The sequence below is a fragment of the Lytechinus pictus genome, chromosome 15 (genome assembly GCF_037042905.1).
Source record: "Lytechinus pictus isolate F3 Inbred chromosome 15, Lp3.0, whole genome shotgun sequence".
Classification (NCBI taxonomy): domain Eukaryota; kingdom Metazoa; phylum Echinodermata; class Echinoidea; order Temnopleuroida; family Toxopneustidae; genus Lytechinus; species Lytechinus pictus.
The window spans coordinates 25,012,346-25,029,787 of record NC_087259.1 but is presented as its reverse complement, the minus strand read 5'-3'; the positions used below and the strand labels follow the sequence as shown (position 1 = coordinate 25,029,787).

General features: G+C 35.1%; 1 protein-coding gene across 1 annotated transcript; it reads left to right on the top strand.

The window, feature by feature from the left end:
- The first annotated feature begins 143 nt into the window (after positions 1 to 143).
- Positions 144 to 15,174, top strand: LOC129277973 (sec1 family domain-containing protein 2-like). Its single transcript, XM_054914163.2, has 14 exons — positions 144 to 485; positions 1,639 to 1,887; positions 2,568 to 2,714; positions 3,312 to 3,389; positions 4,215 to 4,346; positions 5,023 to 5,195; positions 6,295 to 6,394; positions 7,014 to 7,144; positions 7,866 to 8,072; positions 9,359 to 9,519; positions 10,092 to 10,194; positions 11,013 to 11,168; positions 11,814 to 11,946; positions 13,107 to 15,174. Exons 1-14 carry the CDS (start codon positions 306 to 308, stop codon positions 13,185 to 13,187), a joined length of 2,031 nt encoding a protein of 676 aa, XP_054770138.2. The 5' UTR covers positions 144 to 305; the 3' UTR covers positions 13,188 to 15,174.
- Positions 15,175 to 17,442: the final 2,268 nt, after the last annotated feature.

The following is a 17,442-nucleotide window of genomic DNA, read 5'->3' as shown; positions in this document are numbered from 1 at the left end:
TAAGCAATATATATGTTTTTAGATTAATTTACATAGTAACTGTACTTAATGTATTAAATAAAAATTGTATGATAAGAAATAATATTTTTTAATGAAAAATTAATTTAAAAGATCAATTATTACAAATTAATTTTCAAAATAAAATCATAATTTAGAAAAGCCTGACAATTTTCCAAGATGTCAGCCCCCTGTTCACAATTTCGTCTACGTGGTTGAGATTGTTTACTTTGCATTCCCCATTATATCGAGTAGTTAATACAGAATATTTGGTCTCATATTTATTGGAGAACAACAGTAAAATCACAATGTCGAGTAAGAATTTTGTGAAAAGTTGTCAGGACAACTGGAGAACAGTCATTCCATATGTCCCGCGGTCTGTGGTTTTCCTGGACGGTCCCGCCGCCGAAGCGCTCCACTGGACCTCCGGGGCCGCGACGCTGTTTCAAGCAGGCTGTCAGAACGTGAAGGAATTCTCATCGTTCGAGGTATACCCAGTGGTTGTGTGTCCGGACGGGTTGGGTGTCCGGACACATGACTTTTACTCTCAATTTTGAAAAGTTTACAAGCAATGTCTTTAATTTTTTTTAGCACAGAATATAAGAAAATATAAAGAACAAATATTGTTGGTGAAAAAAAACTATTCAACCTATATTTTTGGTTTATTCCTGAAATAAAAACAAGGCTTCATTTCTGTTACATGTCCGGACACCCAACCCCCCATCCTACATGCATAACTATAAGTGTTAGTAGAAATGGAGGATTTTGCTGGGTCTGGGGAAACGTATCGTAAAAATTCTGCTTTGTCTCAAAGGCCCTTTGTGTATATATTGACTTGTGCTAAGCCTAATTATAAGTTGGGCCCTAATTTAAGAATTAAGGCAGGCTAAGCTAAAGTCATGAAAGTTGATGAGTCAGAGCTGAGTGAGTGAGGATCATGAGCACAGCCCAGCTAACGTTAGTGCACAGAGATTGTACTTGAAGTTGAATAACTTTGACAGAGTCTTTGTTAGAATTTTTACGTGAAAATGTGAAAATCAAAATTTGGTTGGAAGAACACTGAACAGCCTTTGAAAAGGTGTAACTCTTCTTACCGAAAGTCTGTTCGGGTCCACTCATTCAATGAACAACAAGGTTATGATATAAATTATAATGATGTTCGGGTCCAGGTATAGTACTCTGTTCCCCTTTTAATTTTTAGTTTGACAATACCGGTAGTTTGCATGGAGTAAAGATGAGAAGTTTAAAAGGGATCTGTGATGTTTAATGATGACCAGGGGGGTGTTTCACAAAGATTTAAGTGTGACTTAAATCGCACTTAAATGCCGACGCGTATCTGAAATGCAATGTGCAATCTAATTGATCAATATACAATAATGCGCGTCCTCTTTGCATGATCTCACCAATGCGGTCATGGCTTTTATACCGCGCACAACTAGGCATTTAAGTGCGACTTTAAGTCATAATTAAATCTTTGTGAAACACCCCCCAGGAGAGGGGAGTTTTAGGGACCTTTAACTCATAAGTTATAGTCCACCTATTCAATTCAGATTGAAAATCACCCCCACCCCTTCCCTAGAAATACCATAGCTCTGCCCTTGTTATTTATAACTAGACCCAATCTGTCATCCTTTCTTCTAGAGTTGTACCGAAGATGAAGTGAAGGCAGTATTCATCATCAGCGACCAAATCACTACCACCACACAAGAGATCCTAGAAGATATCATATGTGCCAGTCACTTCAAGTACTGTGTCCTGATCACAACTCTGCCAGAATCCCTGCACCAGCATCTATCAGGCAGTTCACAGTCAGGAGGTGGAGAAGGGAGCGGTCACCAGTCTCTCTTCCAAGAGCTGGAGGAGAAAATGAGGGGATGGATGAGACACAAAGTAATATTTTATTATTTGTATTATTTTTCTCCCTCCAATTGTTTCTTCTTCATCATCTTCAGGAGGAGATGATGAAGAAAACATCTTGCTCTTGTTTCATTTCTCCTCTTTATCTGTCTCCACTATATCCCCATCCTTCAATTTCTTCCTCTTATTCATTTAGTAGAGTTTTTAAATGCCATACACATCTCTCATTACTGAATACACTGTATTTTGTCAGTTGATTAAATTAATGATGTAAAGGTTTTCAAATATATATATATATATATATTTCTTGTCTACCTATTGATCAGACTTAAAATGAAATGCTTGTTTCACTCTTGATGTAATGTCTTGAGCCTCATTTTATAAACTACCAAATGTAACAAAAAGAGAAGTGTACATGGCAGTTTGGTTTATTGTCATGGAAGGTGACATACCCTGTTCCTAAACATATACTTTTACCTTCAAACTAAAAGAGAGTTACTTTCCATTGGAGGATTAACTCATAATTTTAATGCTTAGTTTGTAGATTTCATTTTTCCAATTACATTAATTGTTTTATAGCAATCCTTGTAGATTATATGATGATATTTTATTCATTTTTTGAAATTTGCTTGTAAACTTTATTAAATATTAGGATGAATATCATACCATTGCATTGATATTCACTTACCTCATTTTTTTTGTTTTTTTGTCAGACGACTGTATATGAAGCTGATGTGGTACACATTCCTCTCTCAGTGGCCTGCGTGTCACCAAACTTGTTCTTCTTGCCATCATTCACCAGTTTCTTTCCTCTCTTAGACATTGATCTGGTATCCATAAGGAATTACATACAAGCCAATGTGAGTTTAATGAGCATTTACTCTTCAAAATGACAACCTTTTATTCTTTATTATTTATTTTTTAAATGTTTAAAATTTTGCAGATTCTTTCATTTATCATTTTTCTTAAAAGGGAATGACTATAGACCTTCATGAATGTTGTGATTGAATGTGAATTTTCAAATTCCTGTTTTAATCTTTTTGAAAAGATAATACTTTAATAATTTGAATTCTTCAACTGAGGTTATGAATAAATCATCACAGTCCTGTTATCATCTGATGTATGTAATTGATAATTGGTAAAATGTGTTTTCTGATGTAGAATGGTTTATTATTGTTAACAAACATTTTTTCTTTGAAAAAAGCTAAATTAATAATTTTCCCATTTTGTCCTCCATTTTTAGGGGGATAGATAAGGAGTTTAATATGTTACTTTCTTTCATATAGTTATCTGTGTATTGATTGACTAAAACGTAAGAAGAAAATATTAGATTTTATTTCTTGTTAAAAGCAGTTACTCTTCATAACAAGGGGGTTTGTATCATGTTCAATTTCTTCCCTTTTTCTGTTTTTTGTTTGCTTATAATTAATTTGATTCTTTTTATACTTGACTTAAAGGTTGAGAGGAAGCCTCCTGAGGGCCTATCTGATGTTGATATCAGTATGCTACCTGATGCATTACAATGTGACATCAAGGCAAGTAAAGTAGCTGTCACAACTAGGACCTGATTCACAAAACTTGTTATAATAACAAATTAGCAATAACAGTTAAAAGCTACTGAAATCATTCAATTTGATTGGCTGGTAGTAAACTTATTATAGATGTTGTGCATTTGTTGAAATATAAAGTCTTCTTTAAAATGGGACCTGGGACGTTTAGGCAACATATACGTAAGGCAAACTGTTTTATCAATCAATCTTTTTTTTGTGGTATCAAGATTTCAATTTTCAGTATGAAAATAGAGTTTCCTGCAAATAAATGGGATAAATGTAAACGGCTTGGTATAGGCCTACTTTGACATATACGCTGGCTAAAACTTCCAGGTGTGAAAGTTCATTAGCAAAGCATTTCCTTTGTATTTTAAAGTTCAAATACTTGGGTTGCTAAACATAATTGAAGGGGTATCATACTCCTGATCTGTCCATTTGTTCATTCAAGTTTCATAATTCAATAGTTAAAAACTTGTTATGAAACCACATTGTATTTTCTTTGAATAGTATGTATATCTTCTTCACTTTGTGATATTGAAATGTTCAAGATCAAGTTCAATTTTTCCACTTTTCATAAAAATCTCAAATACATTGAAATAAACATAATTAAATATAAAGACTATGATGACAATAATATGAATACATGTTGTATATAACAACAACAACAAAATGAAAAAAATAAGCAAAGCAAAAATTGTTATGTGGTGGACATGAGGCACAGACAGGAGGCCATTAACCTATGAAGGTCTGTCCCTCCAAATTTGTGAATGAAAACAGATCATATCAAAGTGTCTGTCATTGACATTCCAGATGGTTGTGTCCACCCTGAGTTGCCTGTGTGAGACTCTTGACGTGAACGAAGATATCTATTGTCTGGGACCAACTAGTCAGCTGATTGCAGGAGAGTTAGCTCAGCTTATTTCTGCCAGAGCAAGAAGAAAAGTAAGAATCTGGAAGAAAGATTTGTTGTGCATGCACCATTTCTTTCTTTAATTGTAATTTAAGAACTAAGAGTATTTGATTTCATCCTGACCCAGAAGTTGAGATTCTAATACAGATTGAAGTGGTATTCATTAAAAGATATTGCATAACCCATTGACCAGCTGAATCTGCATACATATATCTGATACTCTACTCATATACTGACTAGACTTGCACAATACCATTGATAAGGCCTTTCATTATCATATGACTTCCTTGCAGGTTTTTAAAAATGTTTTTCACTACACATAGTGAAAGTTGAGAACATGGAATTTGTTTTGACTTCAATATATTGAATCATATAAAAATGTGTGTATCATTAAAGCATGTTGGGTTTCAAGAGAGGATGAATCAGGCAATTTTTTAACCCATGATGTATGTTACACCACACACACTTGACTAATTCTTGCTGAGCTCTCTCTCATTCATTTATGTGCAGTTGTGTATAATAACATGTATATGATGACAATCAGCCTTTGCCAGCTCTCACCCTCTTATTTTCAGTCTTAACTTTCCTTTATCTCTATTTCCTGTACCTTCCTCTTAAAAGTGTCTAAAAGTGTCTCAAGAAACAATAATTTTATGGTGATTAGAGATTTATGAAAATTTTATTGCAAATCATGTCTTTTTTGACTAGGCAGCAAACAGTCGAGCCAGTATTCTCTTCATTGACAGAACCCTTGACATGGTAGCACCCACAACACATGGCAGAGACTCCTTCGCTGATAGGATCATGTCTGCCCTGACCCCTCTTGAAGGCCATTCTTGTGATGTCGCTGTTGACATGTCTGCCCTGTGCTCTGCTGGAAGGTAGAATATTAATGTGTAATTCAGTGAATGTTAGGGATTAAAGTAAACTTGGTTCCAAAAGAAATGGATCAAACTTTACAAGAGCTCTGCACAAATTCATCTCAGTCAAAATGAACAATATTTTCACACAGGCTTGCTTCAATAATCTTTATCTTGTACATGTCAATAATTAAGAGATTGGTGTCTGAATCCAAAGTTTAAAAAAATGGTTGAAAAAAATATTTTTTAAAAGACCAATGAAAATGAGATGGGATTAAACAAACTTTCCAGTTTATTACACAATGTCCTTCAAGGAATATTGAAGTGATTGGCTCAATCACAAAGAAGCTACAGGGAGTTAACATCAAAATTTTAAATGACTGGAACAATCACACAGCCGCACACAGATCCCCGGTGGATGTCTCGGTAAGTGGGGATTGTTCTGAACATGGTGTGTATCTGTGTTTAGATTATCCCCGCTTAATGACTTAATAGTTTTAACACAGATTTAGACCATGGACTTAAGTTGAAATGGAGTTCAGAATATATGCCTAGGATGTGTTAAGCTATTAAAAATATGACTGAGATCATATATGTAAGATATATGCTCAAAAATTACCTTTTGAAAGAAAATGAAATTTGCTGTGAGAAGTTGCTTATAATATCTAGAAAATTACCATTCAAAATTTTACAAAGAATCAATGGTTCTATGAGTTTGGCATGCAAGAGGATACTTGAGTATATTTCACATTGGTGACCCTTTACCATAGCTTTGTATAGACTTTTCGCAATTGCAATGGGGACAGATTCTACAACATAGTAAATCTATTGAAAATGCCTGTCAAATCACAATGAACAGCTGAGAGGTCTTTGTCGAAAATTGGTGAACCGGAACAGCAGATCATCCTAAGTTTCAGAGCTGACAAAAAATTGCAAATATGTTGTTTATCCAGACAAAACTGCTGTTTGATTCACCAATTTTGTGACAAAGACTGCTTTTTCATGAAGGGCTTTTAACAATAGATTCTCTATGTTCCAGAAAGCATCTTGGTAGTGATTGTGAAAACTCCCTAATGAAGGCTATAAGGTTCCTTATTGATTTGTTTTCATCTCTCTGTAGTCAATACAATCCTAGCGTTCTACTGCCAGGTTGCTTGGCACACCCAGCCGATCAACAATCACAGGATTTACTCCAAACTCTCATCACATCAAAACAAAAGGTCATTATTCTTTAAAAGTTTTGTTCTTCACTCTTTTAGAGGATGTCATAAGCGAATCACACAATATTCCATACACATGTTATGATGTGTAGATGAAACTTCAGGAATGAATAATAATTCATGTGAGACCGATGAAAGAATTCCACTACTAGGACTGGCACTTCACCCTTAATTGCAATTTGTATAATGTATTACATTTCATCGTTTTTATTGTTGTTTGAATATCAAAGTAGTATACAAATGATGCACAGCTGTGAGTGCTAGTCTTGCGCACACCACTGTTAGATTCATTTAGTAAAATACACCTTAATGTAGGTCTTCTTTCAGTTCCAAAATAAAAAAACAAAGTGAGGGAAAGGGCATTCATCTATGCAGGTCCCTTGCTATGGAATTCCCTCCCACAAGATACCTAGGATAGCAAGTTTGTCGAAACATTTAAGATTAAGCTAAAAACTTACCTCTATAACTCATTTTATCAATGATTTTTAGCTATTTGTTTAATTTGTTATATTGTTTGCCCCCTCCCCTTTACTTGTGCGCATGGAGCATCTCTTACGAGATGGATATGGCACCTAATAAATTGCATTTACTATTATTATTATGTGTTTATTTTATGTAGGAAAGTCTGATGGATGTAAATCGACGAGTTGTAGAGACAATAACGAGAGAGAAGCTTCCCTTTGATCCCTCGGCTGCTAAGATTGGACGCATCAATGCCGACTCACTTCAATCTCATCTCAATAATTTCAAGTATGGGCAACTATAGCAAATAGAAACATAATAAATCTTAGCAGTGGTTCCATTTTCATTGTCAGTTTTTGTCTTTATCTGAGGTCCATCTGCTTGAAAAGAAACATGAGAACTTTCAAGTTAAAAAGATGAAAATAGCACTTTGTTGAAGCAGTTTGGATGAATTACAAGTTGTTATTTCAATGTGAAGTGGATAACACCTGCTAGTTTGCGCTACGTTTTCAAACAGTGTAATCCAGTCATCCAGTGGTATGCAAACATAATCAAGGTATTCATTCAAATGTCAATTATTTTTTATTTCAAGATTTCTAATGTCACTGGTTTGATGATGTTTTTGATATATATGAAATTTACTGTTTCGTATATTGTTCCCTGTATAAATGACCTTTATCATTTTCATTAGACACCCTGTAAAACTGACTATTATTATTGTTATTATTACCACTATTATTATTAGTAGTAGTAGTAGTAGTATTGTTCTCATCATCAGCAGCAGCAGCATCATCATCATCATCATTATCATCATCATCATTATAGTTATTATTAGTTATAGTAGTAGTAGTAGTAGTAGTAGTAGTAGTAGTAGTAGTAGTAGTAGTAGTAGTAGTAGTAGTGTAGTAGTAGTGTAGTAGTAGTAGTAGTAGTAGCAGCAGCAGCAGCATACACTATGTAGAAATTACCATTATCATTATTATGATTATCATCATTACCCTCACTACAGGAACAATCCCACAGCCTTCCGCAATGCATGTCCCCTGCTTCAGGTAGCCTCTGCCTGTGTCCAGACACTCACCAGTCCGATCCTTTCTCATTGGGATGATTTACAAACTACAGAGAAAATGCTCCTTCAGAATGCTGGAGAAGGGAACGGCCCTTCAGTCACCAGTCTTATCCTGGATCTTTTACAGAACCAAGTGAAACAGGGCAGGTAATAGAAATTCTATGTAACATTGTTAAACAGTAGAGGGCGTACTTTCATGTAGCATATGCAGTTCGGCTGCTTCTTCTTTCACATTATAGTTTTTGTTTTGTTGTTTTGTTTTTGTGTATGTTTTATATATAAAATCCTTATTTGGATTGCTTTATACTTTATTTTCTAAGAATAAACATAGAGATTTTTTTTTTCTGTAGTCATACCGTCTTACAAACATGACATATGAAGATATTTTTTTTACAATGGTATAACCTTCTCTCTACATCTCTCTCTATTAAAATAATTATTTCATATATTGATTTTTATTATCTGTTTGGAATTTTTTTTAATTCTTATGTTTTAGAATAGATTACATCATACGGTAAATACGAGTGAAAGTAATTGCTTTCTGTTTGTATTTAGGGGTTAGGATAATTTTTGTTCGAAAAATTATGTCGCGATGTATATTATTTTCCTTTGTTATATTGCTGTATACTTTATTTTGTATAAGTACTTTATTTACTATGTATGAGAAATTGTAATATTATTATATGAATTAAGGTTAAAAGTATTTTTTTTTAATTCTATGAGGATGGGAAGACAATCTTCTTTGTTCCTTTGAGAATGTCCACCCTGATTACCTTAGGAGCATTTCATGAAACAGTTAGTGATTTCACTGACTATTTGTAAAAAGCTACTGAAATCCTTCCATACGATTGGCTCAGATAAAAATTGATCAGATGATCAACTATTTGCTGCATATACTCCCTAGATCACACATTTTATTTAAAATGTCAATATTCCTAAATTATTCTTATGATTTGAGTAATCCATATTTACAATTTTTTAAACCTTTGTCTAAATGGCTTAACTATGGGTGGCCAAATTATGATGTCATCTATTCAGACTGCTGTTATATTACTGGAATTTAGATTCCATGCTATAGTTTTCAAAACTATTCTAGGATTACTTAAACTACATGTATGTTAGATTTTCTTATAATGATATGATAACAATTCATCTTTATTGTAAAGGGATTTTTTCCTGAATTCATTGCTCACTGCAACTTCTTGAAGTGGGCTTAAGCTTTGTGAAACTTTCCCTGGGGGTGTTTCACAAATAGTTTTGTCTGACTTAAAGTTACAATTCATGTTATTCAACAGGAAATCTCATTTATATACAGTAGAGCATGTCTCATGCACTTGGTCTGAGTAATGCAGTGATACATTATATACTACAATGGAATGGATATTTAAGTGTAATTTTCAGTCATTCCTTAATATTTGTGAAACACTCCTCAGGTCTTACTCACTGGAAGAAGTTGTGAAATTGATGGTGTATGGCTACTCACTGATGGGGGACGAAGCGGGGGCAAGCTTTGATGAAGAGCGCCAGCTACAGAAACATATCAGTCAACTCATAACACAAGCACCAACTGATTCACAAGTTGTGAGGTTATTGGGTAAGCTACATCATTACTATGAAATAATATCTGAGATTAGAGTAAACCGCATGCTTCCTCTGCATATTATAGGGCACCAACTTTTGTCCCCAATCAGCTCACATCAAGATGATATCAAGACAATCACTTTCCTCTCCCAATTGTAATAATAAATATTTGATGTATGCCTGCCCCCCCCCCCCCCCCACCTCACCTTGGAAACTTTCTGTATACTGCCGTGGCTTTACTAGAAGTTCATAGTTCATAATGTCTTAAGTGACTATTTGATCAATTTCTGGAGAATACTTTCTTACATCAAATATGGGCTTGTTACAGTCTAGGCTATCTGGCTACTAATCCCTTCTTGCAGAGCTGCACAAATTCGGCATAATACTTAAACATTTAAGTTATGCCTTCTGTCTTTTTACCTATCCAGAGGGACTGGAGTATAATTTGAAACATAACAAGAACAAATTTAATTGAAGGCTTGACTTGAATGAATCTGCAGACATTAATTTCAGTTAAAAAAAAAAAAGAATTGTCTTAATGGTATTTTGGCATAAAATATTGGCCATTCTTATTGTGTTTGACAGTAAAAGATGAGAGATCTGAAGCAACAGCACAGAATGTAGCCAAGGAGATAATGTCGAGAGTCAAGTCCATAGCAAGATCTAGGAATTCACTACAAAGGTTCATGTAAGTATCATATAGTGAGATTTCTTTAGAAGCAATGTCATGACTTGAAAAACGCTGCAATTGTCACTGGGCAGCTGAGGAGGAGGGGTCATGTATGATTTATACACTTTTTATTTTGGGGGCATCATGGTCTAGTGGTTTTGACTCTCCTCTTTTAATTTAGAGGGTCAAAGGTTCAAATCTTAGCCATGGCGTGTTTTCCTTCAGCAAGAAATTTGCCTACACTGTGCTGCACTCAACTCAGGTGAGGTGAATGGGTACCCAACAAGATTAATTTCTTGAATGCACAATGCTGAAAATGGCAGTTCGAGCCAAAGCTAGCCTGATAATAACAGTGCGCCTCTGATAGATAGTATTATAATTATTATTGTTGTTGTTGCTGTTGTCATTGTTGTTGTTATGGTTGTGTGGGCTCATGGCTGTATGATTGATGTGGCTTGTGCTTTTTCTCCTAAACTGGAAACAGATCAAAGTTCAAATGCATTTCAAAGCAGCTTTGCATTTATCTCTCATCCAAGCACATTTCCGGCTGAAGTGATTTTTGAACCACAAAATGTGCCCTGAAACGCAATTTGAAACTTTACTTCTACCCAGAAAAGAGATGATAAACTCACCCCACGTCCTTGATAGCACCTTTCACAAAGCAGGTGATTTTCACTAATTTGCTTTCAGCCAATCAGATGCAAGGATTTTCAATAGCTTGTAACAATTGTCAGTGATAATCACAGACAAATAATTTCATGAAACGTTGTCCAATGTCATGTTAGATCTAAAATGATAACCCTGCAATTTGATTTCTTTAAAAAAAATTTCTACAGGGATATATTCGCTCATGGTACTGCTACGCATCCATCGAGCTACTCGCCTCTCGTCAAACAAATCATGAAGAGTGTGTTTGATTCATCCAAACCTGACCTGGTTGATATTGAATACAAGTCAAGTGGATTCAGAGACCTCCTCAAATCAGGATTTAGGTAAAATTTTGGTGTCTAGATTACTCCATGTTGATAATATTATTGGGATGGTTCTGAATTATGTTAATTTAAGCCCCTTTCACAATTGGTGGTGCGACTGCTTACAACCGTTGCGATTCTGCGCAACATATATTGTGACCAAGTGGTCGCACAAGCTATTGTGAAAGCCCTCTTAGATAAAGGATATTTATCGTGGTTTGATTTGAAAAAAAAAATATGCTCAGGCTGATTGATTATGCATTGTTTTGTATTATACTTCTGATATCAAATAGTATAATTTCCAAAGGATGCTCATGTAAGATCAGTAACGTGGATGAAATATTGGACGAAGGTGTCATGTTTGCTGGATTGATGATGCTGTAGCTCTATAATTATGTTTTATTTCCAACCCGTCACACAATGAAACTTAAAAACATGTCTCAAGGTGTCGTGTAATCATTTGATTATTGTCATGTTTGGAGGGGTCGCGCATATCTCATATTTTGTATTATCATGTCTTCTTCTCTTGTTTCAGGTGATTCATAAATGTTGGTAAACCCCACCCTAACATTCTTCAATCATCCTCCCATCATCATCTTTGTGGTGGGGGGGTCTTATTTTAATGTTTTTGTATTTATCATGTTCAAATCTCTGTCTTGTTTTCAGATTATTTATGAATGTTGGTAAGCCCCGCCCTAGCGACCATCCTCTCTTCATCGTCTTCATGGTGGGAGGGGTCACATGTTCCGAGGTCAAACAAATCAAAGAGACGGTAGCATCCTTATCACCAAACACTCAGGTAAGAAATGATTATGATCGATGTCAAATTTCAAATGCTTGTTTATGAAAGCTTATCAAGGGCTTCCATATACACTGGTTTCATCTTTAGTCCACAGTGCCAATGTCAAGTATGGTATGTAGGGCATTGATATTATTCTCGCTTGAATGAAATTGCTCCCCCAAAGAGATGATGAAGATTGATAAGTTGAAGATTAGAGAGTTTTTTTTTTTCATACTGTAAAATATGAAAATTTTAATAGTTTATATTTATCCATATATTGTGTTTATATTTACGTGGTCTACAAGCAGTTGGTCTTCTCAAAATGTCTAATACCATATATATATATATGCTAACCCCATTTTGACTACTATCAATTAGGTCTAGTTGTTGTTAAATTGACACTTGGATACCCACTTATGGGGTGTTGCAAGAAACTTGCGATCAATTGCAAGTCTATTTTTCCTCCCTAAATCAATCATATGTCTTTTTAGTTAATTGCGAATTAGTGATTGATTGCTAATCTGCTCCTTGAAATAAGAAGTTTAATCTGATCTGCTAAAGCTAATGTTGATCTGTCAGTTGTAAAACTGTGGCACAATATTTGCAATTGATCGCAAATATTTTCTTGCAACACCCCCTTAGGGGGGATCTAATTTCTATTCAGTTTAATGCTCAGTTTGTATTGTTTCCACTGCATCGACTAATTATTTTGCAATTAAAAATGTGATTAATTTGCAATTTGTCTCATCAAATGGACTAATTGGTGTTAAGCAAGTGGATGTTAGGCGCATAGCATAGCAGGGGATCAGTGAAAATAACTTAAAATAAGACAACATGGTCAATGGGCTAAATGGCAATTAGACAAAATGGTTAGTAGACATACTGGTTATAGACAAACTAGACTAAATCACAGTAAAGCAGGGTTATTTGGACCCATTTCACAGCTGAATTCCACCCCCCCCCCCGGCATTTTAGTTTTAAATCATGTGGAATGAGTCTAATCAGAAAGAAAACAAACTGGGTGTAGACCAAGTGGCAGTTATCCAAATGGTTGATTGTAGACATACTAGGATTTGACTATGAGGGATGAGACAGGACAGAAAGACAAACCGGGTGTAGACCAAATGAGAACTTTCCATCTATCATACTAAATACCTGTATTTTCATCTCATTTTCAGGTGGTCGTCGGGTCGACAAGAATATTACGAGAATCTGATGTTTTGGACCATGTGTTTGGACAGAAGCCACTTTCGTACTGAAACAGCCAAAGATGCGGTGGGTTTGGATCAACTTAGAATCATAAAATCATTGCACATATATGAGGCTGCTCCATTTGATTAAAGTCACTGGTACCTGTGAACCATATCATTCTGTCTGTTCAGGAGCCCGTTGCAGGAAGATATGTATTTGTAGAGCATTGTGGCCCTGTGGATAACTGAATGATGAATCCCATTGCAGTGAAAAATTGATCAGAAGATCTACATTGAGATGCTAGGAGAACTGCAACGTTTAAATGAGATTTCTAATCACTTTGATTTCTCTTTGAAAAAATAACATGGTGATAAATGCATGGTGGTGCTCAAACTGTTGTCGACCAATATCTCAGTATTCAACATTGAGTGACTTCACAAAATAGGATGAATTGTTCTATGAAATGGATGAATTCCAAAGCTTTTTTATTTTGAGTGCCATAAGGCATATGGATCATAATGAATCTCCAGTGCTAGTAGATGAATTAACATTGATGGGTCATACCGTCAAATCAAAGAGTTTTGATGAGACGGAGTAACATAAAACAGTGAAAAATATGTCAGGCATATTCTTCATTGAATTTTTCTTGCCGATTGTAGAAAAAAGATTCCTACCTGGCTACAAACCTAGTGGCCAGTTACAAAGAGAAATATGCTTTTGTAATTATAATAATTTTTTCTACCTCTGATTGGAGAATGTGAGCAGACGCAATGGGTATTTTTACAGGGCAAGCAAAAATAAATGTTGCATTATTCCTTGAATTATGATTTTAAGTTTGATGATTATGATTTTGAAAATTTTCCATGTTTTTGTTTATTTTATATGTAGAGCATTGAGTAATGATTCATTAGAAAGTGCGCATTAGAAATACTTATTATTATTAAGTTATTAGACTCATGACATGTGGCCGCAACTGTGACACATTAATATATTCCAACAATCTTATCTTCAATTATGTATGCTGGAGCTCTGTGTAAGTTTGTAAAAATGTTGAATTCAAATTCTTAGGGTCTTTCATTACAACAAATCTGACCCAGGTTACCATGTCCCCATTCATATATGTTAAAATTGTTTTATCTAGCAGTTTGGTTGCCGGTTTCAACCAAGACATACGGGACACGTTTCGTGTTTAACAATCCTTTTACAATAGTTAAACAAACAATTTATTATACCTCTGCCAACCAAAGTTTGAAGGTGGTATACAGGAATGCATGGTTGAATGGATGGGTGGTTGGGCAGGCGGGCAGTAGGACTATTGGTTGCAAAATGCAAATATTTAAAATCGAACTACTTCCTCAAGTTTTGCCCAATGCTCTTGAGATGCGACCACATATTGGTCTAGGAGTAAAAACTTGCAAGACACATTATTGAATGTGTCAAAAACTGTGTTGAAATGGTAATGGTATGTTATGGCAATTAGGCTGTCTTCTTGGGGTGGGGTACTTACTAGTATATGAAAGTAATCACCTTCAGGCTTCAGTGTTATTTCTACCCTAGCTTCCTTCTTTTTTTTCTTCAATCATGTAAGGAAATTATCCTTTTCTGTGGTCCAGATCATGTTCAGTGTATATGTGGGGGCATCGTGGTCTAGTGGTTACAAATCTCGTCTTTCAATGAGAGGGGCATGGGTTCGAATCTCAGCCACAGCGTGTTTTCCTTCAGCAAGAAATTTATCCACATTGTACTGCACTCAACCCAGGTGAGGTGAATGGGTACCCGGCAGGATTAATTCCTTGAATGCACCAAGCGCCTTTAGCAGCTGGAGCTACAGCCGGGGTAATATATAGTGCGCCATTGAATAGGAAACTAGATAAATCGGCACCTCACAAATGCTATATATTATTATTATGGGCCTTGAGTGATCAGTATTGATTTATGCCATTGCTAAGGGCATTGTATGACTAGGATTGGTAACAACATATTGTGAATAAGTTTACAGAAATAATATATTATCTGCATATGATGTGAATAAATGACAAAATGAATATACACTAATGCTACTTGATCTTTTCTGGGTATTACGTATGTATCTAGGTTGGTATGCACAGTCAGTTTAGAATGATATATTGGAGTTGATGCAAATTTTGTGCTCTTGTGAAGCCAAACAAACTTCACAAAGTGTTGTTTTTGTCTTGCTTGCATTGCACAAGAGAGACATAGTCACTGCCTTTCGGATGACATAGCAATGATGGTGGCCGTGTCAATGTAAAATTTAATCAAGCTTAGGATTTTGAACTGTCTTAACTTTGAAATTATGAGAACCTATTTCATGGAACTTAAAGGGGAATGAAACCTTTGAAACAAGTAGGCTTATGTCGACTATACTTAGTATAGGGTCCCTGTTATGACAGATTGCTGCTTGACAGGCTGGTTCGAAAAAACAAGGGAAAAAGGCAAAGTAAACACTTTAAAGGGGAATGAAAACTTAGGAACAAGTAGGCTTGTGTCGAAACAGAAAAATCAGAGAATAAGAACAAAGAAAGTTTGAGAAAAATCGGACAAATAATGAGAAAGTTATGAGCATTTGAATATTGCAATCACTAATGCTATGGAGATCCTCCTATTGGCAATGCGACAAGGATGTGTGATGTCACATGTGAACAACTTTCCCATTGATGGACTATAAAATACCCCAAAAATGTATCTTTGCTTTTTCTTACGGTGATACAAACTATCCATGATGCATTCTTTGAAAATCTGTATTACATGCCCTCCTGTAGAAAGAACACATGATCTACTGATAGTAGATGTGATAAAAGAGGCATTTTAACTGAAATATATACTAAAGTAATTGGGAGAGTTGTTCACAAGTGACATCACACATCTTTATCGCAATATTCAAATGCTCATAACTTTCTCATTATTTGTCCGATTTTTCTCAAACTTTCGTTGATCTGTTTCTTTGATTTTTCTGTTTTCACACAAGCTATCTTGTTCCAAAGGTTTCATTCTCCTTTAAGCATAAGGGTATTCATGTTTCACTGGCCATGGATTTTAGGTCACATAACTATATAAGGTCAAGATCATTTTGGGGTCAATGATTTTTAAGCCAAACATTAAAAATTATATTTTTAAAGGTAATCTTGAAAGTAGAAATTCCTTTTTCGTAAAACTTAGGTATAAAGTAATTTCAGGTCAAAAGGCCAAGGTCATTAAGGGTTGATAATCTTTGACCTTGCTGTAGTATTAACAGAACTAACTAACATTTGTTTTGTAGGGGAGCAATGCATCTAAAGATCATTATGTCTAATTAATACTTCTCCCATCCCCCCTTGACACATATTCTAACATTATTTTATCAGTGACCTGTTGCAAAAGATACAACAAATTTGTTATATTAAAGGAAAGCAAAATACATGGAGAGAATCAATCTTATCAGAAAGAATAACATGAGAGGTTCAATCTAAAACTTGTTTCATCAAAATCAGTAATAAAATAAGTGAGTTATGAGAGTTTGAAAAGTCTTGTATTTCAAATTGGGATCCTCAAATGAGCAAACATGCTTCAAAATGGCTGAGACAACTCTCCATTTGTTTTGTACACAAATTTTCAGATTTTCTCCTTTATTTTATGTATTTCACATTATCTCCTCCTGAACATGGCATATGTGGTGTGAAGTATATTTTCCCATGATATATGTTCTGCTCAGAAGGAGGCAAGATGCAATTTGAAAGATAATGGGGAAAATATTAAATTTGTGTCCAAAACAAATGGAGAGTTGTCCACAAAATCTGCTATTCTGAAGCATGTTGGCAAATTTGAAATACCCCTTATAAAGTACAAGACTTTTTAAACGTCCATAACTTGTTTATTTCACAACCGATTTTGATGAAACTTGTTGTTCCTCTCATTTTACCCTTTCTTATAAGTCTCCATGGGTTTTGGTTCATTTAAGTGTATCTCTTTATGTTACTCCCTGCAGATTGCACAAAATAATATAGTCCAAATGGTCATCAGTTTGAATAGATAAACTCATTAGGCAGGGACGGATCCATTATAAAAAAAAAGGGGGGGGCACAATTTCCCGATAAAATTTGACAAGCAAAAAGAGAGTCCTCAATTTCAAGGGGGGGGGCACACTTGGGTAAAAACGGCATATCTGCATTGAAAATTTTTATCATGGCTCTCAAAAGGGGGGGGGGGTAAGGACCAGATGTGCCTCCCTGGATCCGCCACTGCATTAGGCGAAGTGGCCATTAGACATTGATCAATAATGACAAGTGGGTAATTGTCCAAGTAATGACGAGATTAAAACAGCAATTA